The sequence below is a fragment of the Hypanus sabinus genome, chromosome 17, assembly GCF_030144855.1.
Source record: "Hypanus sabinus isolate sHypSab1 chromosome 17, sHypSab1.hap1, whole genome shotgun sequence".
Classification (NCBI taxonomy): domain Eukaryota; kingdom Metazoa; phylum Chordata; class Chondrichthyes; order Myliobatiformes; family Dasyatidae; genus Hypanus; species Hypanus sabinus.
The window spans coordinates 5,262,457-5,289,938 of NC_082722.1; the positions used below are offsets into that span (position 1 = coordinate 5,262,457).

The 27,482-nt window shown below is 60.2% G+C and overlaps 1 protein-coding gene across 1 annotated transcript in view; it reads right to left on the reverse strand.

Annotated features, from left to right (window-relative positions):
- Positions 1-22,318: 22,318 nt before the first annotated feature.
- Positions 22,319-27,482, reverse strand: part of LOC132407114 (lysosomal protective protein-like) — a 73,393-nt gene continuing 68,229 nt past the window's right edge. The window contains exons 9-10 of the mRNA XM_059993408.1: positions 23,910-23,999; positions 22,319-23,232 (exon numbers count right to left, since the gene is read on the reverse strand). Of these exons, the coding sequence (XP_059849391.1) occupies positions 23,149-23,232; positions 23,910-23,999 (174 nt within the window). The 3' untranslated portion in view covers positions 22,319-23,148. The remainder of the gene's footprint in view (positions 23,233-23,909; positions 24,000-27,482) is intronic.

Genomic DNA, 27,482 nt, shown 5'->3' on the forward strand with positions numbered 1-27,482 from the left:
TCTGCACCCTCTCCCAAGTCCCAGAACCCTTCCTATAGTGGGGAGACAGAACTCCAGATGTCGCCTAACCAGACTTTTATAAAGTTGCAACAATTCCTCCTGATTTTTCTCTCCTATCATATTGTCTTCAGCCCTTTACCTCTTTGGCCTATCATTTCACAGCTTCTCATATACCCTACATTGCTCCCCGCACACCCCCTCACCAGGTCTCACCTATCCCCTCCAGCCTGTGCTCCATCCTCTCTCCCACCCCCCATCTTTTTATTCTGACTTCATCCGTCTTCCTTTCCAATCCTGATGAAGGGCCGTGGTCCAAAGCGTCAACAGCTTTTCCCCTCCACGGATACTGCCTGCCCCGTTGCTCCATCATTTTGTGCCGGAACAGCAACGTGTCAGTATGGCAAAACGTCCACCGTAAGGAGCAACCCTGACTTCCCTCCACTGACTCCGGAAGGCCCGGGGGCAGACCTGTGTGAACGGGTGGGCTGAGAGGCAGCAGAGCCGTTTGCAGGAGCAAAGGTGGGGGTGACAGAATAGAGTCCAACGGGATAGAGATCACAGTGACGGTGTGGATGGGGTGACGGAGTAGGGGAGAAGTGAGGGGGTGATGGTGTGGATGGGGTGACAGATGGTGTGTGGGGGTGACGGAGTGAGGGGGTGATGGTGTGTGGGGGTGACATAGCAGAGTGAAAGTGTGGGTTAACGGGCAGAGCTGGGGGTAGAGAGCGATGGGACGGAGCTGCTGGTGGTGAGGGGGCTGATCCTGGGGGATGGAGTTGTCGGGGATGGTGGTGAGAGTGATGGGACGGAGCTGCTGGTGGTGAGGGGGCTGATCCTGGGTGGTGGAGTTGTCGGGGATGGGGGTGAGAGTGATGGGACGGAGCTGCTGGTGGTGAGGGGGCTGATCCTGGGGGGTGGAGTTGTCGGGGATGGGGGTGAGAGTGATGGGACGGAGCTGCTGGTGGTGAGGGGGCTGATCCTGGGTGGTGGAGTTGTCGGGGATGGGGGTGAGAGTGATGGGACAGAGCTGCTGGTGGTGAGGGGGCTGATCCTGGGGGATGGAGTTGTCGGGGATGGGGGTGAGAGTGATGGGACGGAGCTGCTGGTGGTGAGGGGGCTGATCCTGGGGGGTGGAGTTGTCGGGGATGGGGGTGAGAGTGATGGGATGGAGCTGCTGGTGGTGAGGGGGCTGATCCTGGGGGATGGAGTTGTCGGGGATGGGGGTGAGAGTGATGGGACGGAGCTACTGGTGGTGAGGGGGCTGATCCTGGGGGATGGAGTTGTCGGGGATGGGGGTAGAGAGCGATGGGACGGAGCTGCTGGTGGTGAGGGGGCTGATCCTGGGGGATGGAGTTGTCGGGGATGGGGGTGAGAGTGATGGGACGGAGCTGCTGGTGGTGAGGGGGCTGATCCTGGGGGGTGGAGTTGTCGGAGATGGGGGTGAGAGTGATGGGACGGAGCTGCTGGTGGTGAGGGGGCTGATCCTGGGGGGTGGAGTTGTCGGGGATGGGGGTGAGAGTGATGGGACGGAGCTGCTGGTGGTGAGGGGGCTGATCCTGGGTGGTGGAGTTGTCGGGGATGGGGGTAGAGAGTGATGGGACGGAGCTGCTGGTGGTGAGGGGGCTGATCCTGGGGGGTGGAGTTGTCGGGGATGGGGGTGAGAGTGATGGGACGGAGCTGCTGGTGGTGAGGGGGCTGATCCTGGGGGATGGAGTTGTCGGGGATGGGGGTAGAGAGTGATGGGACGGAGCTGCTGGTGGTGAGGGGGCTGATCCTGGGGGATGGAGTTGTCGGGGATGGGGGTGAGAGTGATGGGACGGAGCTGCTGGTGGTGAGGGGGCTGATCCTGGGGGATGGAGTTGTCGGGGATGGGGGTGAGAGTGATGGGACGGAGCTGCTGGTGGTGAGGGGGCTGATCCTGGGGGATGGAGTTGTCGGGGATGGGGGTGAGAGTGATGGGACGGAGCTGCTGGTGGTGAGGGGGCTGATCCTGGGGGGTGGAGTTGTCGGGGATGGGGGTGAGAGTGATGGGTCGGAGCTGCTGGTGGTGAGGGGGCTGATCCTGGGGGGTGGAGTTGTCGGGGATGGGGGTGAGAGTGATGGGACGGAGCTGCTGGTGGTGAGGGGGCTGATCCTGGGGGGTGGAGTTGTCGGGGATGGGGGTAGAGAGTGATCGGACGGAGCTGCTGGTGGTGAGGGGGCTGATCCTGGGTGGTGGAGTTGTCGGGGATGGGGGTGAGAGTGATGGGACGGAGCTGCTGGTGGTGAGGGGGCTGATCCTGGGGGATGGAGTTGTCGGGGATGGGGGTGAGAGTGATGGGACAGAGCTGCTGGTGGTGAGGGGGCTGATCCTGGGGGATGGAGTTGTCGGGGATGGGGGTGAGAGTGATCGGACGGAGCTGCTGGTGGTGAGGGGGCTGATCCTGGGGGGTGGAGTTGTCGGGGATGGGGGTGAGAGTGATGGGATGGAGCTGCTGGTGGGGAGGGGGCTGATCCTGGGGGATGGAGTTGTCGGGGATGGGGGTAGAGAGTGATGGGACGGAGCTGCTGGTGGTGAGGGGGCTGATCCTGGGGGATGGAGTTGTCGGGGATGGGGGTAGAGAGCGATGGGACGGAGCTGCTGGTGGTGAGGGGGCTGATCCTGGGGGGTGGAGTTGTCGGGGATGGGGGTGAGAGTGATGGGACGGAGCTGCTGGTGGTGAGGGGGCTGATCCTGGGTGGTGGAGTTGTCGGGGATGGGGGTGAGAGTGATGGGACGGAGCTGCTGGTGGTGAGGGGGCTGATCCTGGGGGGTGGAGTTGTCGGGGATGGGGGTGAGAGTGATGGGACGGAGCTGCTGGTGGTGAGGGGGCTGATCCTGGGGGATGGAGTTGTCGGGGATGGGGGTGAGAGTGATGGGACGGAGCTGCTGGTGGTGAGGGGGCTGATCCTGGGGGATGGAGTTGTCGGGGATGGGGGTGAGAGTGATGGGACGGAGCTGCTGGTGGTGAGGGGGCTGATCCTGGGTGGTGGAGTTGTCGGGGATGGGGGTGAGAGTGATGGGACGGAGCTGCTGGTGGTGAGGGGGCTGATCCTGGGTGGTGGTGTTGTCGGGGATGGGGGTGAGAGTGATGGGACGGAGCTGCTGGTGGTGAGGGGGCTGATCCTGGGGGATGGAGTTGTCGGGGATGGGGGTGAGAGTGATGGGACGGAGCTGCTGGTGGTGAGGGGGCTGATCCTGGGGGATGGAGTTGTCGGGGATGGGGGTGAGAGTGATGGGACGGAGCTGCTGGTGGTGAGGGGGCTGATCCTGGGGGATGGAGTTGTCGGGGATGGGGGTAGAGAGCGATGGGACGGAGCTGCTGGTGGTGAGGGGGCTGATCCTGGGGGATGGAGTTGTCGGGGATGGGGGTGAGAGTGATGGGACGGAGCTGCTGGTGGTGAGGGGGCTGATCCTGGGGGGTGGAGTTGTCGGGGATGGGGGTGAGAGCGATGGGACGGAGCTGCTGGTGGTGAGGGGGCTGATCCTGGGGGATGTTGTCGGGGATGGGGGTAGAGAGTGATGGGACGGAGCTGCTGGTGGTGAGGGGGCTGATCCTGGGGGATGGAGTTGTCGGGGATGGGGGTGAGAGTGATGGGACGGAGCTGCTGGTGGTGAGGGGGCTGATCCTGGGGGGTGGAGTTGTCGGGGATGGGGGTGAGAGTGATGGGACGGAGCTGCTGGTGGTGAGGGGGCTGATCCTGGGGGATGGAGTTGTCGGGGTTGGGGGTGAGAGTGATGGGACGGAGCTGCTGGTGGTGAGGGGGCTGATCCTGGGGGATGGAGTTGTCGGGGATGGGGGTGAGAGTGATGGGACGGAGCTGCTGGTGGTGAGGGGGCTGATCCTGGGGGATGGAGTTGTCGGGGATGGGGGTGAGAGTGATGGGACGGAGCTGCTGGTGGTGAGGGGGCTGATCCTGGGGGATGGAGTTGTCGGGGATGGGGGTGAGAGTGATGGGACGGAGCTGCTGGTGGTGAGGGGGCTGATCCTGGGGGATGGGGGTGAGAGTAATGGGACGGAGCTGCTGGTGGTGAGGGGGCTGATCCTGGGGGATGGAGTTGTCGGGGATGGGGGTGAGAGTGATGGGACGGAGCTGCTGGTGGTGAGGGGGCTGATCCTGGGGGATGGGGGTGAGAGTGATGGGACGGAGCTGCTGGTGGTGAGGGGGCTGATCCTGGGGGATGGAGTTGTCGGGGATGGGGGTGAGAGTGATGGGACGGAGCTGCTGGTGGTGAGGGGGCTGATCCTGGGGGATGGGGGTGAGAGTGATGGGACGGAGCTGCTGGTGGTGAGGGGGCTGATCCTGGGAGATGGAGTTGTCGGGGATGGGGGTGAGAGTGATGGGACGGAGCTGCTGGTGGTGAGGGGGCTGATCCTGGGGGATGGAGTTGTCGGGGTTGGGGGTGAGAGTGATGGGACGGAGCTGCTGGTGGTGAGGGGGCTGATCCTGGGGGATGGAGTTGTCGGGGATGGGGGTGAGAGTGATGGGACGGAGCTGCTGGTGGTGAGGGGGCTGATCCTGGGGGATGGAGTTGTCGGGGATGGGGGTGAGAGTGATGGGACGGAGCTGCTGGTGGTGAGGGGGCTGATCCTGGGGGATGGGGGTGAGAGTGATGGGACGGAGCTGCTGGTGGTGAGGGGGCTGATCCTGGGGGATGGAGTTGTCGGAGATGGGGGTGAGAGTGATGGGACGGAGCTGCTGGTGGTGAGGGGGCTGATCCTGGGGGATGGAGTTGTCGGGGTTGGGGGTGAGAGTGATGGGACGGAGCTGCTGGTGGTGAGGGGGCTGATCCTGGGGGATGGAGTTGTCGGGGATGGGGGTGAGAGTGATGGGACGGAGCTGCTGGTGGTGAGGGGGCTGATCCTGGGGGATGGAGTTGTCGGGGATGGGGGTGAGAGTGATGGGACGGAGCTGCTGGTGGTGAGGGGGCTGATCCTGGGGGGTGGAGTTGTCGGGGATGGGGGTGAGAGTGATGGGACGGAGCTGCTGGTGGTGAGGGGGCTGATCCTGGGGATGGAGTTGTCGGGGATGGGGGTGAGAGTGATGGGACGGAGCTGCTGGTGGTGAGGGGGCTGATCCTGGGGGGTGGAGTTGTCGGGGATGGGGGTGAGAGTGATGGGACGGAGCTGCTGGTGGTGAGGGGGCTGATCCTGGGGGGTGGAGTTGTCGGGGATGGGGGTGAGAGTGATGGGACGGAGCTGCTGGTGGTGAGGGGGCTGATCCTGGGGGGTGGAGTTGTCGGGGATGGGGGTGAGAGTGATGGGTCGGAGCTGCTGGTGGTGAGGGGGCTGATCCTGGGGGATGGAGTTGTCGGGGATGGGGGTGAGAGTGATGGGACGGAGCTGCTGGTGGTGAGGGGGCTGATCCTGGGGGATGGAGTTGTCGGGGATGGGGGTAGAGAGTGATGGGACGGAGCTGCTGGTGGTGAGGGGGCTGATCCTGGGGGATGGAGTTGTCGGGGATGGGGGTAGAGAGTGATGGGACGGAGCTGCTGGTGGTGAGGGGGCTGATCCTGGGGGATGGAGTTGTCGGGGATGGGGGTGAGAGTGATGGGACGGAGCTGCTGGTGGTGTGGGGGCTGATCCTGGGGGATGGAGTTGTCGGGGATGGGGGTAGAGAGTGATGGGACGGAGCTGCTGGTGGTGAGGGGGCTGATCCTGGGGGGTGGAGTTGTCGGGGATGGGGGTGAGAGTGATGGGACGGAGCTGCTGGTGGTGAGGGGGCTGATCCTGGGGGATGGAGTTGTCGGGGATGGGGGTGAGAGTGATGGGACGGAGCTGCTGGTGGTGAGGGGGCTGATCCTGGGGGGTGGAGTTGTCGGGGATGGGGGTGAGAGTGATGGGACGGAGCTGCTGGTGGTGAGGGGGCTGATCCTGGGGGATGGAGTTGTCGGGGTTGGGGGTAGAGAGTGATGGGACGGAGTTGCTGGTGGTGAGGGGGCTGATCCTGGGGGATGGAGTTGTCGGGGATGGGGGTGAGTGTGATGGGACGGAGCTGCTGGTGGTGAGGGGGCTGATCCTGGGGGATGGAGTTGTCGGGGATGGGGGTGAGAGTGATGGGACGGAGCTGCTGGTGGTGAGGGGGCTGATCCTGGGGGATGGAGTTGTCGGGGATGGGGGTGAGAGTGATGGGACGGAGCTGCTGGTGGTGAGGGGGCTGATCCTGGGGGATGGAGTTGTCGGGGATGGGGGTGAGAGTGATGGGACGGAGCTGCTGGTGGTGAGGGGGCTGATCCTGGGGGATGGAGTTGTCGGGGATGGGGGTGAGAGTGATGGGACGGAGCTGCTGGTGGTGAGGGGGCTGATCCTGGGGGATGGAGTTGTCGGGGATGGGGGTAGAGAGCGATGGGACGGAGCTGCTGGTGGTGAGGGGGCTGATCCTGGGGGATCGAGTTGTCGGGGATGGGGGTGAGAGTGATGGGACGGAGCTGCTGGTGGTGAGGGGGCTGATCCTGGGGGATGGAGTTGTCGGGGATGGGGGTGAGAGTGATGGGACGGAGCTGCTGGTGGTGAGGGGGCTGATCCTGGGGGATGGAGTTGTCGGGGATGGGGGTAGAGAGCGATGGGACGGAGCTGCTGGTGGTGAGGGGGCTGATCCTGGGGGATGGAGTTGTCGGGGATGGGGGTGAGAGTGATGGGTCGGAGCTGCTGGTGGTGAGGGGGCTGATCCTGGGGGGTGGAGTTGTCGGGGATGGGGGTGAGAGTGATGGGTCGGAGCTGCTGGTGGTGAGGGGGCTGATCCTGGGGGGTGGAGTTGTCGGGGATGGGGGTGAGAGTGATGGGACGGAGCTGCTGGTGGTGAGGGGGCTGATCCTCGGTGGTGGAGTTGTCGGGGATGGGGGTGAGAGTGATGGGACGGAGCTGCTGGTGGTGAGGGGGCTGATCCTGGGGGATGGGGGTGAGAGCGATGGGACGGAGCTGCTGGTGGTGAGGGGGCTGATCCTGGGGGGTGGAGTTGTCGGGGATGTGGGTGAGAGTGATGGGACGGAGCTGCTGGTGGTGAGGGGGCTGATCCTGGGGGGTGGAGTTGTCGGGGATGGGGGTGAGAGTGATGGGACGGAGCTGCTGGTGGTGAGGGGGCTGATCCTGGGGGATGGAGTTGTCGGGGATGGGGGTGAGAGTGATGGGACGGAGCTGCTGGTGGTGAGGGGGCTGATCCTGGGGGGTGGAGTTGTCGGGGATGGGGGTGAGAGTGATGGGACGGAGCTGCTGGTGGTGAGGGGGCTGATCCTGGGGGATGGAGTTGTCGGGGATGGGGGTGAGAGTGATGGGACGGAGCTGCTGGTGGTAAGGGGGCTGATCCTGGGGGGTGGAGTTGTCGGGGATGGGGGTGAGAGTGATGGGACGGAGCTGCTGGTGGTGAGGGGGCTGATCCTGGGGGATGGAGTTGTCGGGGATGGGGGTAGAGAGTGATGGGACGGAGCTGCTGGTGGTGAGGGGGCTGATCCTGCGGGATGGAGTTGTCGGGGATGGGGGTGAGAGTGATGGGACGGAGCTGCTGGTGGTGAGGGGGCTGATCCTGGGGGATGGAGTTGTCGGGGATGGGGGTGAGAGTGATGGGACGGAGCTGCTGGTGGTGAGGGGGCTGATCCTGGGGGATGGAGTTGTCGGGGATGGGGGTGAGAGTGATGGGACGGAGCTGCTGGTGGTGAGGGGGCTGATCCTGGGGGATGGAGTTGTCGGGGATGGGGGTGAGAGTGATGGGACGGAGCTGCTCGTGGTGAGGGGGCTGATCCTGGGGGGTGGAGTTATCGGGGATGGGGGTGATGGGACAGTGTGATGGGACGGAGCTGCTGGTGGTGAGGGGGCTGATCCTGGGGGGTGGAGTTGTCGGGGATGGGGGTGAGAGTGATGGGACGGAGCTGCTGGTGGTGAGGGGGCTGATCCTGGGGGATGGAGTTGTCGGGGATGGGGGTGAGAGTGATGGGACGGAGCTGCTGGTGGTGAGGGGGCTGATCCAGGGGGATGGTGTTGTCGAGGATGGGGGTAGAGAGCGATGGGACGGAGCTGCTGGTGGTGAGGGGGCTGATCCTGGGGGATGGAGTTGTCGGGGATGGGGGTGAGAGTGATGGGACGGAGCTGCTGGTGGTGAGGGGGCTGATCCTGGGGGATGGAGTTGTCGGGGATGGGGGTGATGGGACGGAGCTGCTGGTGGTGAGGGGGCTGATCCTGGGGGATGGAGTTGTCGGGGATGGGGGTGAGAGTGATGGGACGGAGCTGCTGGTGAGGGGGCTGATCCTGGGGGATGGAGTTGTCGGGGATGGGGGTGAGAGTGATGGGACGGAGCTGCTGGTGGTGAGGGGGCTGATCCTGGGGGATGGAGTTGTCGGGGATGGGGGTGAGAGTGATGGGACGGAGCTGCTGGTGGTGAGGGGGCTGATCCTGGGGGATGGAGTTGTCGGGGATGGGGGTGAGAGTGATGGGACGGAGCTGCTGGTGGTGAGGGGGCTGATCCTGGGGGATGGAGTTGTCGGGGATGGGGGTGAGAGTGATGGGACGGAGCTGCTGGTGGTGAGGGGGCTGATCCTGGGGGATGGAGTTGTCGGGGATGGGGGTGAGAGTGATGGGACGGAGCTGCTGGTGGTGAGGGGGCTGATCCTGGGGGGTGGAGTTGTCGGGGATGGGGGTGAGAGTGATGGGACGGAGCTGCTGGTGGTGAGGGGGCTGATCCTGGGGGATGGAGTTGTCGGGGATGGGGGTGAGAGTGATGGGACGGAGCTGCTGGTGGTGAGGGGGCTGATCCTGGGGGGATGGAGTTGTCGGGGATGGGGGTGAGAGTGATGGGACGGAGCTGCTGGTGGTGAGGGGGCTGATCCTGGGGGATGGAGTTGTCGGGGATGAGGGTGATGGGACGTAGCTGCTGGTGGTGAGGGGGCTGATCCTGGGGGGTGGAGTTGTCGGGGATGGGGGTGAGAGTGATGGGACGGAGCTGCTGGTGGTGAGGGGGCTGATCCTGGGGGATGGAGTTGTCGGGGATGGGGGTGAGAGTGATGGGACGGAGCTGCTGGTGGTGAGGGGGCTGATCCTGGGGGGTGGAGTTGTCGGGGATGGGGGTAGAGAGTGATGGGACGGAGCTGCTGGTGGTGAGGGGGCTGATCCTGGGTGGTGGAGTTGTCGGGGATGGGGGTGAGAGTGATGGGACGGAGCTGCTGGTGGTGAGGGGGCTGATCCTGGGGGGTGGAGTTGTCGGGGATGGGGGTGAGAGTGATGGGACGGAGCTGCTGGTGGTGAGGGGGCTGATCCTGGGGGATGGAGTTGTCGGGGATGGGGGTGAGAGTGATGGGACGGAGCTGCTGGTGGTGAGGGGGCTGATCCTGGGGGATGGAGTTGTCGGGGATGGGGGTGAGAGTGATGGGACGGAGCTGCTGGTGGTGAGGGGGCTGATCCTGGGGGGTGGAGTTGTCGGGGATGGGGGTGAGAGTGATGGGACGGAGCTGCTGGTGGTGAGGGGGCTGATCCTGGGGGATGGAGTTGTCGGGGATGGGGGTGAGAGTGATGGGACGGAGCTGCTGGTGGTGAGGGGGCTGATCCTGGGGGGTGGAGTTGTCGGGGATGGAGGTGAGAGTGATGGGACGGAGCTGCTCGTGGTGAGGGGGCTGATCCTGGGTGGTGGAGTTGTCGGGGATGGGGGTGAGAGTGATGGGACGGAGCTGCTGGTGGTGAGGGGGCTGATGCTGGGGGGTGGAGTTGTCGGGGATGGGGGTGAGAGTGATGGATCGGAGCTGCTGGTGGTGAGGGGGCTGATCCTGGGGGATGGAGTTGTCGGGGATGGGGGTGAGAGTGATGGGACGGAGCTGCTGGTGGTGAGGGGGCTGATCCTGGGGGGTGGAGTTGTCGGGGATGGGGTTGAGAGTGATGGGACGGAGCTGCTGGTGGTGAGGGGGCTGATCCTGGGGGATGGGGGTGAGAGTGATGGGACGGAGCTGCTGGTGGTGAGGGGGCTGATCCTGGGGGATGGGGGTGAGAGTGATGGGACGGAGCTGCTGGTGGTGAGGGGGCTGATCCTGGGGGGTGGAGTTGTCGGGGATGGGGGTGAGAGTGATGGGACGGAGCTGCTGGTGGTGAGGGGGCTGATCCTGGGGGATGGAGTTGTCGGGGATGGGGTAGAGAGCGATGGGATGGAGCTGCTGGTGGTGAGGGGGCTGATCCTGGGGGATGGAGTTGTCGGGGATGGGGGTGAGAGTGTTGGGACGGAGCTGCTGGTGGTGAGGGGGCTGATCCTGGGGGATGGAGTTGTCGGGGATGGGGGTGAGAGTGATGAGACGGAGCTGCTGGTGGTGAGGGGGCTGATCCTGGGTGGTGGAGTTGTCGGGGATGGGGGTGAGAGTGATGGGACGGAGCTGCTGGTGGTGAGGGGGCTGATCCTGGGGGATGGAGTTGTCGGGGATGGGGGTAGAGAGCGATGGGACGGAGCTGCTGGTGGTGAGGGGGCTGATCCTGGGGGATGGAGTTGTCGGGGATGGGGGTAGAGTGATGGGACGGAGCTGCTGGTGGTGAGGGGGCTGATCCTGGGGGATGGAGTTGTCGGGGATGGGGGTGAGAGTGATGGGACGGAGCTGCTGGTGGTGAGGGGGCTGATCCTGGGGGATGGAGTTGTCGGGGATGGGGGTGAGAGTGATGGGACGGAGCTGCTGGTGGTGAGGGGGCTGATCCTGGGGGATGGAGTTGTCGGGGATGGGGGTGAGAGTGATGGGACGGAGCTGCTGGTGGTGAGGGGGCTGATCCTGGGGGGTGGAGTTGTCGGGGATGGGGGTGAGAGTGATGGGACGGAGCTGCTGGTGGTGAGGGGGCTGATCCTGGGTGGTGGAGTTGTCGGGGATGGGGGTGAGAGTGATGGGACGGAGCTGCTGGTGGTGAGGGGGCTGATCCTGGGGGGTGGAGTTGTCGGGGATGGGGGTGAGAGTGATGGGACGGAGCTGCTGGTGGTAAGGGGGCTGATCCTGGGGGATGGAGTTGTCGGGATGGGGGTGAGAGTGATGGGACGGAGCTGCTGGTGGTGAGGGGGCTGATCCTGGGGGGTGGAGTTGTCGGGGATGGGGGTGAGAGTGATGGGACGGAGCTGCTGGTGGTGAGGGGGCTGATCCTGGGGGATGGGGGTAGAGAGTGATGGGACGGAGCTGCTGGTGGTGAGGGGGCTGATCCTGGGGGGTGGAGTTGTCGGGGATGGGGATGAGAGTGATGGGACGGAGCTGCTGGTGGTGAGGGGGCTGATCCTGGGGATGGAGTTGTCGGGGATGGGGGTGAGAGTGATGGGACGGAGCTGCTGGTGGTGAGGGGGCTGATCCTGGGGGATGGAGTTGTCGGGGATGGGGGTGAGAGTGATGGGACGGAGCTGCTGGTGGTGAGGGGGCTGATCCTGGGGATGGAGTTGTCGGGGATGGGGGTGAGAGTGATGGGACGGAGCTGCTGGTGGTGAGGGGGCTGATCCTGGGGGGTGGAGTTGTCGGGGATGGGGGTGAGAGTGATGGGACGGAGCTGCTGGTGGTGAGGGGGCTGATCCTGGGGGATGGAGTTGTCGGGGATGGGGGTGAGAGTGATGGGACGGAGCTGCTGGTGGTGAGGGGGCTGATCCTGGGGATGGAGTTGTCGGGGATGGGGGTGAGAGTGATGGGACGGAGCTGCTGGTGGTGAGGGGGCTGATCCTGGGGGATGGAGTTGTCGGGGATGGGGGTAGAGAGTGATGGGACGGAGCTGCTGGTGGTGAGGGGGCTGATCCTGGGTGGTGGAGTTGTCGGGGATGGGGGTGAGAGTGATGGGACGGAGCTGCTGGTGGTGAGGGGGCTGATCCTGGGGGATGGAGTTGTCGGGGATGGGGGTGAGAGTGATGGGACGGAGCTGCTGGTGGTGAGGGGGCTGATCCTGGGGGGTGGAGTTGTCGGGGATGGGGGTGAGAGTGATGGGACGGAGCTGCTGGTGGTGAGGGGGCTGATCCTGGGGGATGGAGTTGTCGGGGATGGGGGTGAGAGTGATGGGACGGAGCTGCTGGTGGTGAGGGGGCTGATCCTGGGGGATGGAGTTGTCGGGGATGGGGGTGAGAGTGATGGGACGGAGCTGCTGGTGGTGAGGGGGCTGATCCTGGGGGATGGAGTTGTCGGGGATGGGGGTGAGAGTGATGGGACGGAGCTGCTGGTGGTGAGGGGTCTGATCCTGGGGGATGGAGTTGTCGGGGATGGGGGTGAGAGTGATGGGTCGGAGCTGCTGGTGGTGAGGGGGCTGATCCTGGGGGATGGAGTTGTCGGGGATGGGGGTGAGAGTGATGGGACGGAGCTGCTGGTGGTGAGGGGGCTGATCCTGGGGGATGGAGTTGTCGGGGATGGGGGTGAGAGTGATGGGACGGAGCTGCTGGTGGTGAGGGGGCTGATCCTGGGGGATGGAGTTGTCGGGGATGGGGGTAGAGAGTGATGGGACGGAGCTGCTGGTGGTGAGGGGGCTGATCCTGGGGGGTGGAGTTGTCGGGGATGGGGGTGAGAGTGATGGGACGGAGCTGCTGGTGGTGAGGGGGCTGATCCTGGGGGATGGAGTTGTCGGGGATGGGGGTGAGAGTGATGGGACGGAGCTGCTGGTGGTGAGGGGGCTGATCCTGGGGGGTGGAGTTGTCGGGGATGGGGGTGAGAGGGATGGGACGGAGCTGCTGGTGGTGAGGGGGCTGATCCTGGGTGGTGGAGTTGTCGGGGATGGGGGTGAGAGCGATGGGACGGAGCTGCTGGTGGTGAGGGGGCTGATCCTGGGGGATGGAGTTGTCGGGGATGGGGGTGAGAGTGATGGGACGGAGCTGCTGGTGGTGAGGGGGCTGATCCTGGGGGATGGAGTTGTCGGGGATGGGGGTGAGAGTGATGGGACGGAGCTGCTGGTGGTGAGGGGGCTGATCCTGGGGGATGGAGTTGTCGGGGATGGGGGTGAGAGTGATGGGACGGAGCTGCTGGTGGTGAGGGGGCTGATCCTGGGTGGTGGAGTTGTCGGGGATGGGGGTGAGAGTGATGGGACGGAGCTGCTGGTGGTGAGGGGGCTGATCCTGGGGGATGGAGTTGTCGGGGATGGGGGTGAGAGTGATGGGACGGAGCTGCTGGTGGTGAGGGGGCTGATCCTGGGGGATGGAGTTGTCGGGGATGAAGGTAGAGAGTGATGGGACGGAGCTGCTGGTGGTGAGGGGGCTGATCCTGGGGGATGGAGTTGTCGGGGATGGGGGTGAGAGTGATGGGACGGAGCTGCTGGTGGTGAGGGGCTGATCCTGGGGGGTGGAGTTGTCGGGGATGGGGGTGAGAGTGATGGGACGGAGCTGCTGGTGGTGAGGGGGCTGATCCTGGGGATGGAGTTGTCGGGGATGGGGGTAGAGAGTGATGGGACGGAGCTGCTGGTGGTGAGGGGGCTGATCCTGGGGGGTGGAGTTGTCGGGGATGGGGGTGAGAGTGATGGGACGGAGCTGCTGGTGGTGAGGGGGCTGATCCTGGGGGGTGGAGTTGTCGGGGATGGGGGTGAGAGTGATGGGACGGAGCTGCTGGTGGTGAGGGGGCTGATCCTGGGGGATGGAGTTGTCGGGGATGGGGGTGAGAGTGATGGGACGGAGCTGCTGGTGGTGAGGGGGCTGATCCTGGGGGATGGAGTTGTCGGGGATGGGGGTGAGAGTGATGGGACGGAGCTGCTGGTGGTGAGGGGGCTGATCCTGGGGGATGGAGTTGTCGGGGATGGGGGTGAGAGTGATGGGTCGGAGCTGCTGGTGGTGAGGGGGCTGATCCTGGGGGATGGAGTTGTCGGGGATGGGGGTGAGAGTGATGGGACGGAGCTGCTGGTGGTGAGGGGGCTGATCCTGGGGGATGGAGTTGTCGGGGATGGGGGTGAGAGTGATGGGACGGAGCTGCTGGTGGTGAGGGGGCTGATCCTGGGGGATGGAGTTGTCGGGGATGGGGGTAGAGAGTGATGGGACGGAGCTGCTGGTGGTGAGGGGGCTGATCCTGGGGATGGAGTTGTCGGGGATGGGGGTGAGAGTGATGGGACGGAGCTGCTGGGTGGTGAGGGGGGGCTGATCCTGGGGGTGGAGTTGTCGGGGATGGGGGTGAGAGTGATGGGACGGAGCTGCTGGTGGTGAGGGGGCTGATCCTGGGGGATGGAGTTGTCGGGATGGGGGTGAGAGTGATGGGACGGAGCTGCTGGTGGTGAGGGGGCTGATCCTGGGGGGTGGAGTTGTCGGGGATGGGGGTGAGAGTGATGGGACGGAGCTGCTGGTGGTGAGGGGGCTGATCCTGGGTGGTGGAGTTGTCGGGGATGGGGGTGAGAGCGATGGGACGGAGCTGCTGGTGGTGAGGGGGCTGATCCTGGGGGATGGAGTTGTCGGGGATGGGGGTGAGAGTGATGGGACGGAGCTGCTGGTGGTGAGGGGGCTGATCCTGGGGGATGGAGTTGTCGGGAATGGGGGTGAGAGCGATGGGACGGAGCTGCTGGTGGTGAGGGGGCTGATCCTGGGGGATGGAGTTGTCGGGGATGGGGGTGAGAGTGATGGGACGGAGCTGCTGGTGGTGAGGGGGCTGATCCTGGGTGGTGGAGTTGTCGGGGATGGGGGTGAGAGTGATGGGACGGAGCTGCTGGTGGTGAGGGGGCTGATCCTGGGTGGTGGAGTTGTCGGGGATGGGGGTGAGAGTGATGGGACGGAGCTGCTGGTGGTGAGGGGACTGATCCTGGGGGATGGAGTTGTCGGGGATGGGTGTAGAGAGTGATGGGACGGAGCTGCTGGTGGTGAGGGGGCTGATCCTGGGGGATGGAGTTGTCGGGGATGGGGGTGAGAGTGATGGGACGGAGCTGCTGGTGGTGAGGGGGCTGATCCTGGGGGTGGAGTTGTCGGGGATGGGGGTGAGAGTGATGGGACGGAGCTGCTGGTGGTGAGGGGGCTGATCCTGGGGGATGGAGTTGTCGGGGATGGGGGTAGAGAGTGATGGGACGGAGCTGCTGGTGGTGAGGGGGCTGATCCTGGGGGGTGGAGTTGTCGGGGATGGGGGTGAGAGTGATGGGACGGAGCTGCTGGTGGTGAGGGGGCTGATCCTGGGGGGTGGAGTTGTCGGGGATGGGGGTGAGAGTGATGGGACGGAGCTGCTGGTGGTGAGGGGGCTGATCCTGGGGGATGGAGTTGTCGGGGATGGGGGTGAGAGTGATGGGACGGAGCTGCTGGTGGTGAGGGGGCTGATCCTGGGGGGTGGAGTTGTCGGGGATGGGGGTGAGTGATGGGACGGAGCTGCTGGTGGTGAGGGGGCTGATCCTGGGAGATGGGGGTGAGAGTGATGGGACGGAGCTGCTGGTGGTGAGGGGGCTGATCCTGGGGGATGGGGGTGAGAGTGATGGGACGGAGCTGCTGGTGGTGAGGGGGCTGATCCTGGGGGTGGAGTTGTCGGGGATGGGGGTGAGAGTGATGGGACGGAGCTGCTGGTGGTGAGGGGGCTGATCCTGGGGGATGGAGTTGTCGGGGATGGGGGTGAGAGTGATGGGACGGAGCTGCTGGTGGTGAGGGGGCTGATCCTGGGGGATGGAGTTGTCGGGGATGAGGGTGAGAGTGATGGGACGGAGCTGCTGGTGGTGAGGGGGCTGATCCTGGGGGGTGGAGTTGTCGGGGATGGGGTTGAGAGTGATGGGACGGAGCTGCTGGTGGTGAGGGGGCTGATCCTGGGGGATGGAGTTGTCGGGGATGGGGGTGAGAGTGATGGGACGGAGCTGCTGGTGGTGAGGGGGCTGATCCTGGGTGGTGGAGTTGTCGGGGATGGGGGTGAGAGTGATGGGACGGAGCTGCTGGTGGTGAGGGGGCTGATCCTGGGGGATGGAGTTGTCGGGGATGGGGGTGAGAGCGATGGGACGGAGCTGCTGGTGGTGAGGGGGCTGATCCTGGGGGGTGGAGTTGTCGGGGATGGGGGTGAGAGTGATGGGACGGAGCTGCTGGTGGTGAGGGGGCTGATCCTGGGGGATGGAGTTGTCGGGGATGGGGGTGAGAGTGATGGGACGGAGCTGCTGGTGGTGAGGGGGCTGATCCTGGGGGATGGAGTTGTCGGGGATGGGGGTGAGAGTGATGGGACGGAGCTGCTGGTGGTGAGGGGGCTGATCCTGGGGGGTGGAGTTGTCGGGGATGGGGGTGAGAGTGATGGGACGGAGCTGCTGGTGGTGAGGGGGCTGATCCTGGGGGATGGAGTTGTCGGGGATGGGGGTGAGAGTGATGGGACGGAGCTGCTGGTGGTGAGGGGGCTGATCCTGGGGGGTGGAGTTGTCGGGGATGGGGGTGAGAGTGATGGGACGGAGCTGCTGGTGGTGAGGGGGCTGATCCTGGGGGGTGGAGTTGTCGGGGATGGGGGTGAGAGTGTTGGGACGGAGCTGCTGGTGGTGAGGGGGCTGATCCTGGGTGGTAGAGTTGTCGGGGATGGGGGTGAGAGTGATGGGACGGAGCTGCTGGTGGTGAGGGGGCTGATCCTGGGGGATGGAGTTGTCGGGGATGGGGGTGAGAGTGATGGGACGGAGCTGCTGGTGGTGAGGGGGCTGATCCTGGGGGATGGAGTTGTCTGGGATGGGGGTGAGAGTGATGGGACGGAGCTGCTGGTGGTGAGGGGGCTGATCCTGGGGGGTGGAGTTGTCGGGGATGGGGGTGAGAGTGATGGGACGGAGCTGCTGGTGGTGAGGGGGCTGATCCTGGGGGATGGAGTTGTCGGGGATGGGGGTGAGAGTGATGGGACGGAGCTGCTGGTGGTGAGGGGGCTGATCCTGGGGGGTGGAGTTGTCGGGGATGGGGGTGAGAGTGATGGGACGGAGCTGCAGGTGGTGAGGGGGCTGATCCTGGGGGATGGAGTTGTCGGGGATGGGGGTGAGAGTGATGGGACGGAGCTGCTGGTGGTGAGGGGGCTGATCCTGGGTGGTGGAGTTGTCGGGGATGGGGGTGAGAGTGATGGGACGGAGCTGCTGGTGGTGAGGGGGCTGATCCTGGGGGATGGAGTTGTCGGGGATGGGGGTGAGAGTGATGGGACGGAGCTGCTGGTGGTGAGGGGGCTGATCCTGGGGGGTGGAGTTGTCGGGGATGGGGGTGAGAGTGATGGGACGGAGCTGCTGGTGGTGAGGGGGCTGATCCTGGGGGATGGAGTTGTCGGGGATGGGGGTGAGAGTGATGGGACGGAGCTGCTGGTGGTGAGGGGGCTGATCCTGGGGGATGGAGTTGTCGGGGATGAGGGTGATGGGACGGAGCTGCTGGTGGTGAGGGGGCTGATCCTGGGGGGTGGAGTTGTCGGGGATGGGGGTGAGAGTGATGGGACGGAGCTGCTGGTGGTGAGGGGGCTGATCCTGGGTGATGGAGTTGTCGGGGATGGGGGTGAGAGTGATGGGACAGAGCTGCTGGTGGTGAGGGGGCTGATCCTGGGGGATGGAGTTGTCGGGGATGAGGGTGATGGGACAGAGTTGCAAATTCCCATTGATAGTAATCTTGGGGAAACTTAACTCTGTTTTATTGAAAGAGTTTCACAAGCAATGTGGCCAAAAAGATATGGACACAGAATTAGTTTATTTAGCCCATTGAGCCTGCTCCACTGTTAGAAACATCAAAAACCTACAGCACAATACTGGCCCTTCGGCCCACAAAGCTGTGTCAAACATGTCCCTACCTTAGAAATTACCTCGGGTTACCAAAAACCCTCTATTTTTCTAAGCTCCCCCCCCCCCCCCATTCTTCTGAATTCCACCAAGTACAGTCCCAGAGCCAACAAATGCTGCTCATCTGCTAACCCCTTCATTCTCCCTCTCACCTGGACCTTCTCCATGTTCTCATGGGGCCCGAAGCTGCTCTCAATACTCCAGCCCAACTACTAAATGAAATGACTTGCAGACTCAAGTCAGAACGTGTGGATTATGTTTTCCTTTGGGCTCTTCAAGTTCCTGATAAAGCCTATTATATGATGAGAATTTTAAATATGCAGCACCAGAGCTGTAAGAGTGAATCAAGATCAGTACAACTATTTCCTTAAGTGTTGATATCTGGGATTCCACACCAGACCTTTCCAGCTCTCTCAGCCACATACTCTGCAAAAGCAAACTGTGACAATGTTGAAAATCTTGCATAAACATACATTCCCACCAGGCAGCTTGTTCTCTTCCCAATTCCCCCTCCCCACAAGTTATTCTAGCTTCTCCCCCCGTCCTTTCCAGTTCTGTTGAAGGGTCTGGGCTGGAAATGTTGACCGTTTATTCTCCTCTGTCGATCCTGCCTGGCCTGCTGTATGGTGTGTGTTGTGTGGATGCAGGACCGTATGGACTAGCTGCTGCCCTGCGCCCCCTGACAATAACGTAGCTCCATTACTGACTGCCACTGCAGAAAGGAGCTGTGAGCAATGCCGTACGGCTGCCATTTACCGTCTGTTACTGAAGTTATGGAAACATCGGCCAGAGCAGAAGAGACGTAGGATTGGATGGGAACATGTTCCTTCCTTCTCTCTCTCTCTATATCTACTTTGGCTGGGCACTCCCCAGTCACTCCTGCAACCAATTTCACCCATCCAGAAAGCAAAGGGAATGCATTCCAGAATTGGACCGTTTCAATTGTCACCAACACACGAAAAGCTGCAGATGCTGGAAATCCAAGTGACACGCACACAAAGCTGCAGGAACTCAGCAGGCCAGGCACCGTCTATGGAGAAGTGTCAACCTTTAGGGCCGAGACCCTTCATCAGGACTAGAAAGGGAAAGAAGTAGGTGGGAGGTACAGTGAATGGACAAGGGAGTTGCGTAGGGAGTGAGGAAGTGGAATGTGGAGGGGCAAGAAGATCCCGATGGAGATGGTGCAAGTTATGGAGAACTGGATGTGGCTGCTAATGGGGTGGCAGGCAAGGACAAAAGGAACCCAATCCCTTGTGTGGGGGCAGATGTGTGTGAGACGAAGGTGTGGGGGCAGATGTGTGTGAGACGAAAGTGTGAGGGCAGATGTGTGTGAGACGAAGGTGTGAGGGCAGATGTGTGTGACAAAAGTGTGAGGGCAGATGTGTGTGAGACGAAGGTGTGGGGGCAGATGTGTGTGAGACGAAAGTGTAGGGGCAGATGTGTGTGAGACGAAGGTGTGGGGGCAGATGTGTGTGAGACGAAAGTGTGGGGGCAGATGTGTGTGAGACGAAGGTGTGGGGGCAGATGTGTGTGAGACGAAGGTGTGGGGGCAGATGTGTGTGAGACAAAAGTGTGAGGGCAGATGTGTGTGAGACGAAGGTGTGGGGGCAGATGTGTGTGAGACGAAAGTGTGGGGGCAGATGTGTGTGAGACGCAAGTGTGGGGGCAGATGTGTGTGAGACGAAGGTGTGGGGGCAGATGTGTGTGAGACGAAGGTGTGGGGGCAGATGTGTGTGAGACGAAGTTGCGGGGGCAGATGTGCGTGAGACGAAAGTGTGGGGGCAGATGTGCGTGAGACGAAGGTGTGGGGGAAGATGTGCGTGAGACGAAGGTGTGAGGGCAGATGTGCGTGAGACGAAGGTGTGAGGGCAGATGTGCGTGAGACGAAGGTGTGAGGGCAGATGTGCGTGAGACGAAAGTGTGGGGGCAGATGTGCGTGAGACGAAGGTGTGGGGGCAGATGTGCGTGAGACGAAGGTGTGGGGGCAGATGTGCGTGTGACGAAGGTGTGGGGGCAGATGTGTGTGAGACGAAGGTGTGGGGGCAGATGTGCGTGAGACGAAAGTGTGGGGGCAGATGTGCGTGAGACGAAGGTGTGGGGGCAGATGTGCGTGTGACGAAGGTGTGGGGGCAGATGTGTGTGAGACGAAGGTGTGGGGGCAGATGTGTGTGAGACGAAGTTGTGGGGGCAGATGTGTGTGAGACGAAGGTGTGGGGGCAGATGTGTGTGAGACGAAGGTGTGAGGGCAGATGTGTGTGAGACGAAGGTGTGGGGGCAGATGTGTGTGAGACGAAGTTGTGGGGGCAGATGTGTGTGAGACGAAGGTGTGGGGGCAGATGTGTGTAAGACGAAGGTGTGGGGGCAGATGTGTGTGAGACGAAGGTGTGGGGGCAGATGTGTGTGAGACGAAGGTGTGGGGGCAGATGTGTGTGAGACAAAGGTGTGGGGGCAGATGTGTGTGAGACGAAAGTGTGAGGGCAGATGTGTGTGAGACGAAAGTGTAGGGGCAGATGTGTGTGAGACGAAGGTGTGAGGGCAGATGTGTGTGAGACGAAGGTGTGAGGGCAGATGTGTGTGAGACGAAGTTGTGGGGGCAGATGTGTGTGAGACGAAGGTGTGGGGGCAGATGTGTGTGAGACGAAAGTGTGAGGGCAGATGTGTGTGAGACGAAGGTGTGGGGGCAGATGTGTGTGAGACGAAGTTGTGGGGGCAGATGTGTGTGAGACGAAGGTGTGGGGGCAGATGTGTGTGAGACGAAAGTGTGGGGGCAGATGTGTGTGAGACGAAGGTGTGGGGGCAGATGTGTGTGAGACGAAGGTGTGGGGGCAGATGTGTGTGAGACGAAGGTGTGGGGGCAGGAAAACCTCTTCCTTTGAACGAGGACATCTCAGTAGTTCTGGATTGGAGAGTCTCACCCTGAATGAAAAGCTTCGTTCTGAGAGTATCTGTAAATAGATTTGCAGGCAACAAGACAACATATTTGTGTTTGTTCCCTTCACATTATTCTCTGAGATGCTGTTGTGCTTCTTGACCATTGAAGGAAGGCAAGTTTATTTGTATATCAGTTTTCAAACAAGGAGCTTTACATAGAATAAGATTTAAAAATCAAACATCAAATTTCAGACAATGTAAAGAGTAAAATCACACAAATATATATATGATAAATTTAAAAAGGAATAGAAGTTACTGTGGAGGAAATTCCGATTAAAAGCTACAGCAAAAAGTAAAGTTTCAAGGCTTGTTTTAAAAGAGTCTAAAGTTGGGGCAGACTTCAGATTCTCTGGAAGGTTATTCCAGATATGTGGAGCGTAGTAACTAAAAGCTGCTTCACCATGTTTCGTTTTGACCCTGGGGACGGTAAACAGACCAGCCCCAGGTGACCCGAGAGCTCGGGAAGGTTCATCGTGCAGCAGGAGATCAGGGGTGTAGTTTGGCCCTCGACCATTATAAACCAGTAGTAATATTTTAAACCCAGTCCTCTGGCGGACAGGAAGCCAGTGTAGTGATCTGAGAACCGGAGTGATGTGTTCTACTGTTTTGGTCTCTGTGAGGACTCTGGCAGCAGCGTTCTGAGTGAGCTTCAGCTGTGACGGGTTGTTACAGAGACTGAAAACGCCATTACAGTAGTCAAACTGACTAAAAATAAATGCATGGACGAGTTTTTATAGATCTTGCTGAGAATCTTGCTATATCTTATGATGGTAGTAGGCTAACTTTGTAATTGTCTTAATGTGACAGTTAAAATTTAAATCTGAGTCCATCACAACATCAGGTGGTCCAAGTAGACCAGTCAGGCACTGACGAGCTCCCACATGGAAGGCCACCAGACCCGGGATAAGTTGGCAAATTTGTTCCAGACTTGGTTTGGTAATAAGGGTTACTACAAGGATCAGCATTGGGATCCTTACAATTTGCTGAATATATTCATGGTTTTGGTGACTCGCCCTGTATGGTCAATAACCCAGCCACATCTGCTGATGCACGAGACGAGAAGTTTTCATTGCCTCAGAATACTGTGTTGAGGCCGACCACGGGCACTTTAGGATCAAAGCAGATCCCCATTCTATACACACAGGACACTGCAGACGCTGGGGTCAAAGCAACACGTACAACAAGCTGGAGGAACTCAGCAGGTCGGGCAGCATCTGTGGAAATGAGCAGTCAACGTTTCGGGCTGAGACCCTTCATCAGGACTGAAGAGGGAGGGGGCAGGGGCCCTATAAAAATGGTGGGGCAGGGTGGGAAGGAGAAGGCTGGTGAGTGTCAGGTTGCCACCTGCTTTAATTCTGCTTCACATTCCCATTTGAAAATGTCCATACACGGCCTCCTCTACTGCCACGATGAGGACAAGCTCAGGTTGGAGGATCAACACCTCATATACCGTCTGGGCAGTCTCCAGCCCCTTTGTATGAACATCGAATTCTCCAACTTCCAGTAATTCCCTCCCTCTCCCTTCCCCCATCCCACCTTCACTCTGTCAGCTGCCTGTCACCTCTCTCATGATTCTGCCTTCTTCTACTACCCATAGTGCTTTCCCCTTACATTCCTTCTTCACCTCTCCTGCCTATCCCCTCCCCCACCCCTTGATCTTTCGTCTGATTGGTTTTTCACCTGGCACCTTCCCCCCTCCCCCCACTTTCTTTATAGGGCCCCTGCCCCCTCCCTCTTCAGTCCTGACGAAGGGTCTCGGCCCGGAACGTTGACTGCTCATTTCCACGGAAGCTGCCCGACCTGCTGAGTTCCTCCAGATTGTTGCCTCGTTCTATACAGTTACTAGTTTTTGAACATAGAGGATTCCAGAGAGCAGCAGCCAGGTCAACATGATTGTCAACGTAAACTCGGCCCATTTTGAACCTGGTGCTCTTGTAACTCCAACCTCGCTTACCAAGGGGGCTCTGTGCACACTCCACCTCCCCAGAACCGAGCTCAGATCTGTGTGCTGGGAAGCAGAGGACAATTACAGGGACGATGTTACAGAATAAGGAAGCAGAGACCTGGAGGTACCCTGTCCAACTACATATAGGACAAGTTATCCCCATGACCCTTCCCGTAAACCAATCATTAATCCCCAGAAAAATGTGTTATAACGTGGGGGATTCCTGCCCCTTCCCAGCAGAGGTAAGAGTGGCCAATTTGTCCAAATGTCACAGACATTTCAATCACATCCTCAAATTAAAACATTGATGCAGATGCAAGGAACTGATTAGTTTGTGCACTTCATTTGACTGGCAAAATGGCCAAATCTGGAACAAGATTTTCTAATCTGAAAAAGCAACAGCACCAGGCTGAACAAATTAAAGACCCTTCCATTTCATTCAATAAATAGAAGTTGCTCAGTTTTGTTGAAAATATATTGCACACATCAGCCTGGTCTGGCCTCTGTTCCGAGCCAGGTTTACTGCCAGCACTTGGCTTAGCTTGGTGCCGGTTACTCTAGTCCGTGTTCTGTGATTAAAAGCCTATTGTCATAGGAGAAGCAGGAAAAGCAGCCAATCATTGGGCTGGGAAACCGTGGACGGGCGCTGTCTCAGTACTGAGTGTTGGAGAGGTAGGACTCGAACATCTTCAAAGCCTGCGCGGGTGCCCACTGTGGTACCATGTGTCCAGCTCCCTGGGGAGAGACAAAGCAGCATTAGAAGTGATCTGCAGATAACTAACACCCTGCTGTTAACAAAGACCGAGTTGTCCAGGTAGCGTACAAGAGAGCGTACGTTCAGGCATCAACAATGTCTTAATTCCTTCCCCATGATGATATGCCTCATGCTTTGTGACATCATCTATTTCATCAATAACTGTTACCCTGCCAACCAGAGGCTGGTGATACATTCACTGTCTTTGTATTACTCAGTCAGCGGCCTCCAACTCTAAAGTTGGCAATGAAGGTGAAGAGACGTGGAGAGAGAGGTCAGAGATACCATAAAACAGGTCATGTTGTCCAGATCCTGGGGAGCCAGGACTTCAGGAAGGCAGTGTGCAACTTGCACCTTGTCACTCATCTGTTGGTGCCCTGAATCAGCGGCTGCCAATGATACTCCCCCTTCTCCTGAACAGAGGAGGGAAGGGGCAGGTAGGTGGAGCTGACTCTATGCTGTTATTAAATGGCAGTGCAGGTTTGATGGGTCAGATGACTAACAGGCTGGAGTGGGACAGGGAACCTGTGCCCTAGACTCCTAACTGAATTTTCCCTGAAGAGGGAGGGCTGGAACAAGATGGAGTGTGGCACCTTGTCCAATACTACTGACTGAGCTGACAGTAATGGTGGGGGGGGAGCTAGTAAGAGTTGGTTACCTTGATGGTCAAGAAGGTAAGGTTTCCATACTGTTCGTAGAACCCAGCAATCTGTTTATCGCAAATCCATGGCTGGTACTCAACCGTTTTCTATGGTGAAGAAGACATTTGGTTATTGCACACTGCCGCTAAGGAGACTCCCTCACCCAATCTGTCCCTCCCCAACACCTCCAGACTGGGGCTCCCTCCCTCCCGAAAAACTGACAGTTACCTGTCATCTGACAACCCAGTCTGGTGGGACTGGAGGAACGAGATGACCAGGAAATACTGTGGGAAAAGGGGAGATTCTGGCAGGAAGGACACTGACTCATTGGGACAATCTGAGTGGCAGCCTCCCTCCATTTATGGTTGGTCCTACGGTGCTGGGACAGGTCTGCTATCTGCTCAAAGCAGTTAACCAGCCAGCTGGCTTTTGAAAACCACTGGAATACTGTGTTCAGTTCTGGTCGGGAGGATATGGGAGCTTTAGAGAGGGTGCAGGAGGGGATTTACCAGGATGCTGCCTGGATTAGACAGCATGTCTCATGAAGATAGGTTGAGTGAGCTCGGGCTTTTCCCTTTGGGAGAGACGGAGGATGAGAGGTGACTTGTTAAAGGTGTACAAGATGACAAGAGGCTTTTTCCCAGGGCTGAAATGGTTAATACAGGTGGGTGTAATTTAGGATGACTGGAAGATAGTGTAGGGGAATGTCAGAGGTAAGTTTCTTTTACACAGAGTGGAGGGTACGTGAAATGCCCTGCCAGGGGTGCTGGTAGAGCCAGATATATTAGGGACACTTAAGAACCGTTAGATAGGCACATGGATGATTGAGAAAATGGAGAGCGATGAAGGAGAGCAGGGTACTATTACCCAGAATAGGTGCAACACGGTGGGCCAAAAGGTGCTATAAAGCCCAAGCCCTTCACCACTGGGCAGGACAAGGCAGGACTTGGAAATATATTCAACGCCCGTCCTGCCCGCCCATTGGCTTGTTTACTGACAGCCTGACAGTCAAAAGGTCACCGATTGTTTCTTTTCCCTTACGAGGAGCTGAGCACCAGGAATTACCTCATCGGGGGTGCTGGGTGTGGGGAATGAACTGTCTGGGTGCTGGGTGTGTGGAATGATCTGTCAGGGTGCTGGGTGTGTGGAATGAGCTGTCAGGGTGCTGGGTGTGTGGAATGATCTGTCAGGGTGCTGGGTGTGTGGAATGAGCTGTCAGGGTGCTGGGTGTGTGGAATGAGCTGTCAGGGTGCTGGGTGTGTGGAATGAGCTGTCAGGGTGCTGGGTGTGTGGAATGATCTGTCAGGGTGCTGGGTGCTGGGTGTGTGGAATGATCTGTCTGGGTGCTGGGTGTGTGGAATGAGCTGTCTGGGTGCTGGGTGTGGGGAATGAGCTGTCAGGGTGCTGGGTGTGTGGAATGATCTGTCTGGATGCTGGGTGTGTGGAATGAGCTGTCAGGGTGCTGGGTGTGTGGAATGATCTGTCTGGGTGCTGGGTGTGTGGAATGATCTGTTTGGGTGCTGGGTGTGGGGAATGAGCTGTCAGGGTGCTGGGTGTGTGGAATGATCTGTCAGGGTGCTGGGTGCTGGGTGTGTGGAATGATCTGTCAGGGTGCTGGGTGTGGGGAATGAGCTGTCTGGGTGCTGGGGGTGTGGAATGAGCTGTCTGGGTGCTGGGGGTGTGGAATGAGCTGTCAGGGTGCTGGGTGTGTGGAATGATCTGTCAGGGTGCTGGGTGTGTGGAATGAGCTGTCAGGGTGCTGGGTATGGGGAATGAGCTGTCAGGGTGCTGGGTGTGTGGAATTAGCTGTCAGGGTGCTGGGTGTGTGGAATGATCTGTCAGGGTGCTGGGTGTGGGGAATGAGCTGTCAGGGTGCTGGGTGTGGGGAATGATCTGTCAGGGTGCTCGGGGTGTGGAATGATCTGTCTGGGTGCTGGGTGTGTGGAATGATCTGTCTGGGTGCTGGGGGTGTGGAATGAGCTGTCAGGGTGCTGGGTGTGTGGAATGATCTGTCAGGGTGCTGGGTGTGGGGAATGAGCTGTCAGGGTGCTGGGTGTGGGGAATGATCTGTCAGGGTGCTGGGTGTGTGGAATGATCTGTCAGGGTGCTGGGTGTGGGGAATGATCTGTCAGGGTGCTGGGGGTGTGGAATGATCTGTCTGGGTGCTGGGTGTGTGGAATGATCTGTCAGGGTGCTGGGGGTGTGGAATGATCTGTCTGGGTGCTGGGTGTGTGGAATGATCTGTCAGGGTGCTGGGTGTGTGGAATGAGCTGTCAGGGTGCTGGGTGTGTGGAATGATCTGTCTGGGTGCTGGGTGTGTGGAATGAGCTGTCTGGGTGCTGGGTGTGGGGAATGAGGTGTCAGGGTGCTGGGTGTGTGGAATGATCTGTCAGGGTGCTGGGTGTGTGGAATGAGCTATCTGGGTGCTGGGTGTGGGGAATGAGCTGTCAGGGTGCTGGGTGTGGGGAATGATCTGTCAGGGTGCTGGGTGTGTGGAATGATCTGTCAGGGTGCTGGGTGTGTGGAATGAGCTGTCTGGGTGCTGGGTGTGTGGAATGAGGTGTCGGTGCTGGGTGTGTGGAATGATCTGTCAGGGTGCTGGGTGTGGGGAATGAGCTGTCAGGGTGCTGGGGGTGTGGAATGATCTGTCAGGGTGCTGGGTGTGTGGAATGATCTGTCAGGGTGCTGGGTGTGGGGAATGAGCTGTCAGGGTGCTGGGTGTGTGGAATGATCTGTCAGGGTGCTGGGTGTGTGGAATGATCTGTCTGGGTGCTGGGGGTGTGGAATGATCTGTCAGGGTGCTGGGTGTGTGGAATGAGCTGTCTGGGTGCTGGGTGTGTGGAATGAGCTGTCAGGGTGCTGGGTGTGGGGAATGAGCTGTCAGGGTGCTGGGGGTGTGGAATGAGCTGTCTGGGTGCTGGGGGTGTGGAATGAGCTGTCTGGGTGCTGGGTGTGTGGAATGAGCTGTCAGGGTGCTGGGTGTGAGGAATGAGCTGTCAGGGTGCTGGGTGTGGGGAATGAGCTGTCAGGGTGCTGGGTGTGTGGAATGAGCTGTCTGGGTGCTGGGGGTGTGGAATGAGCTGTCAGGGTGCTGGGTGTGTGGAATGAGCTGTCTGGGTGCTGGGTGTGTGGAATGAGCTGTCTGGGTGCTGGGTGTGTGGAATGAGCTGTCAGGGTGCTGGGTGTGGGGAATGAGCTGTCAGGGTGCTGGGTGTGGGGAATGAGCTGTCAGGGTGCTGGGTGTGGGGAATGAGGTGTCAGGGTGCTGGGTGTGTGGAATGATCTGTCAGGGTGCTGGGTGTGTGGAATGAGCTATCTGGGTGCTGGGTGTGGGGAATGAGCTGTCAGGGTGCTGGGTGTGTGGAATGAGCTGTCTGGGTGCTGGGGGTGTGGAATGAGCTGTCAGGGTGCTGGGTGTGTGGAATGATCTGTCAGGGTGCTGGGTGTGGGGAATGAGCTGTCAGGGTGCTGGGTGTGGGGAATGATCTGTCAGGGTGCTGGGTGTGTGGAATGATCTGTCAGGGTGCTGGGTGTGGGGAATGATCTGTCAGGGTGCTGGGGGTGTGGAATGATCTGTCTGGGTGCTGGGT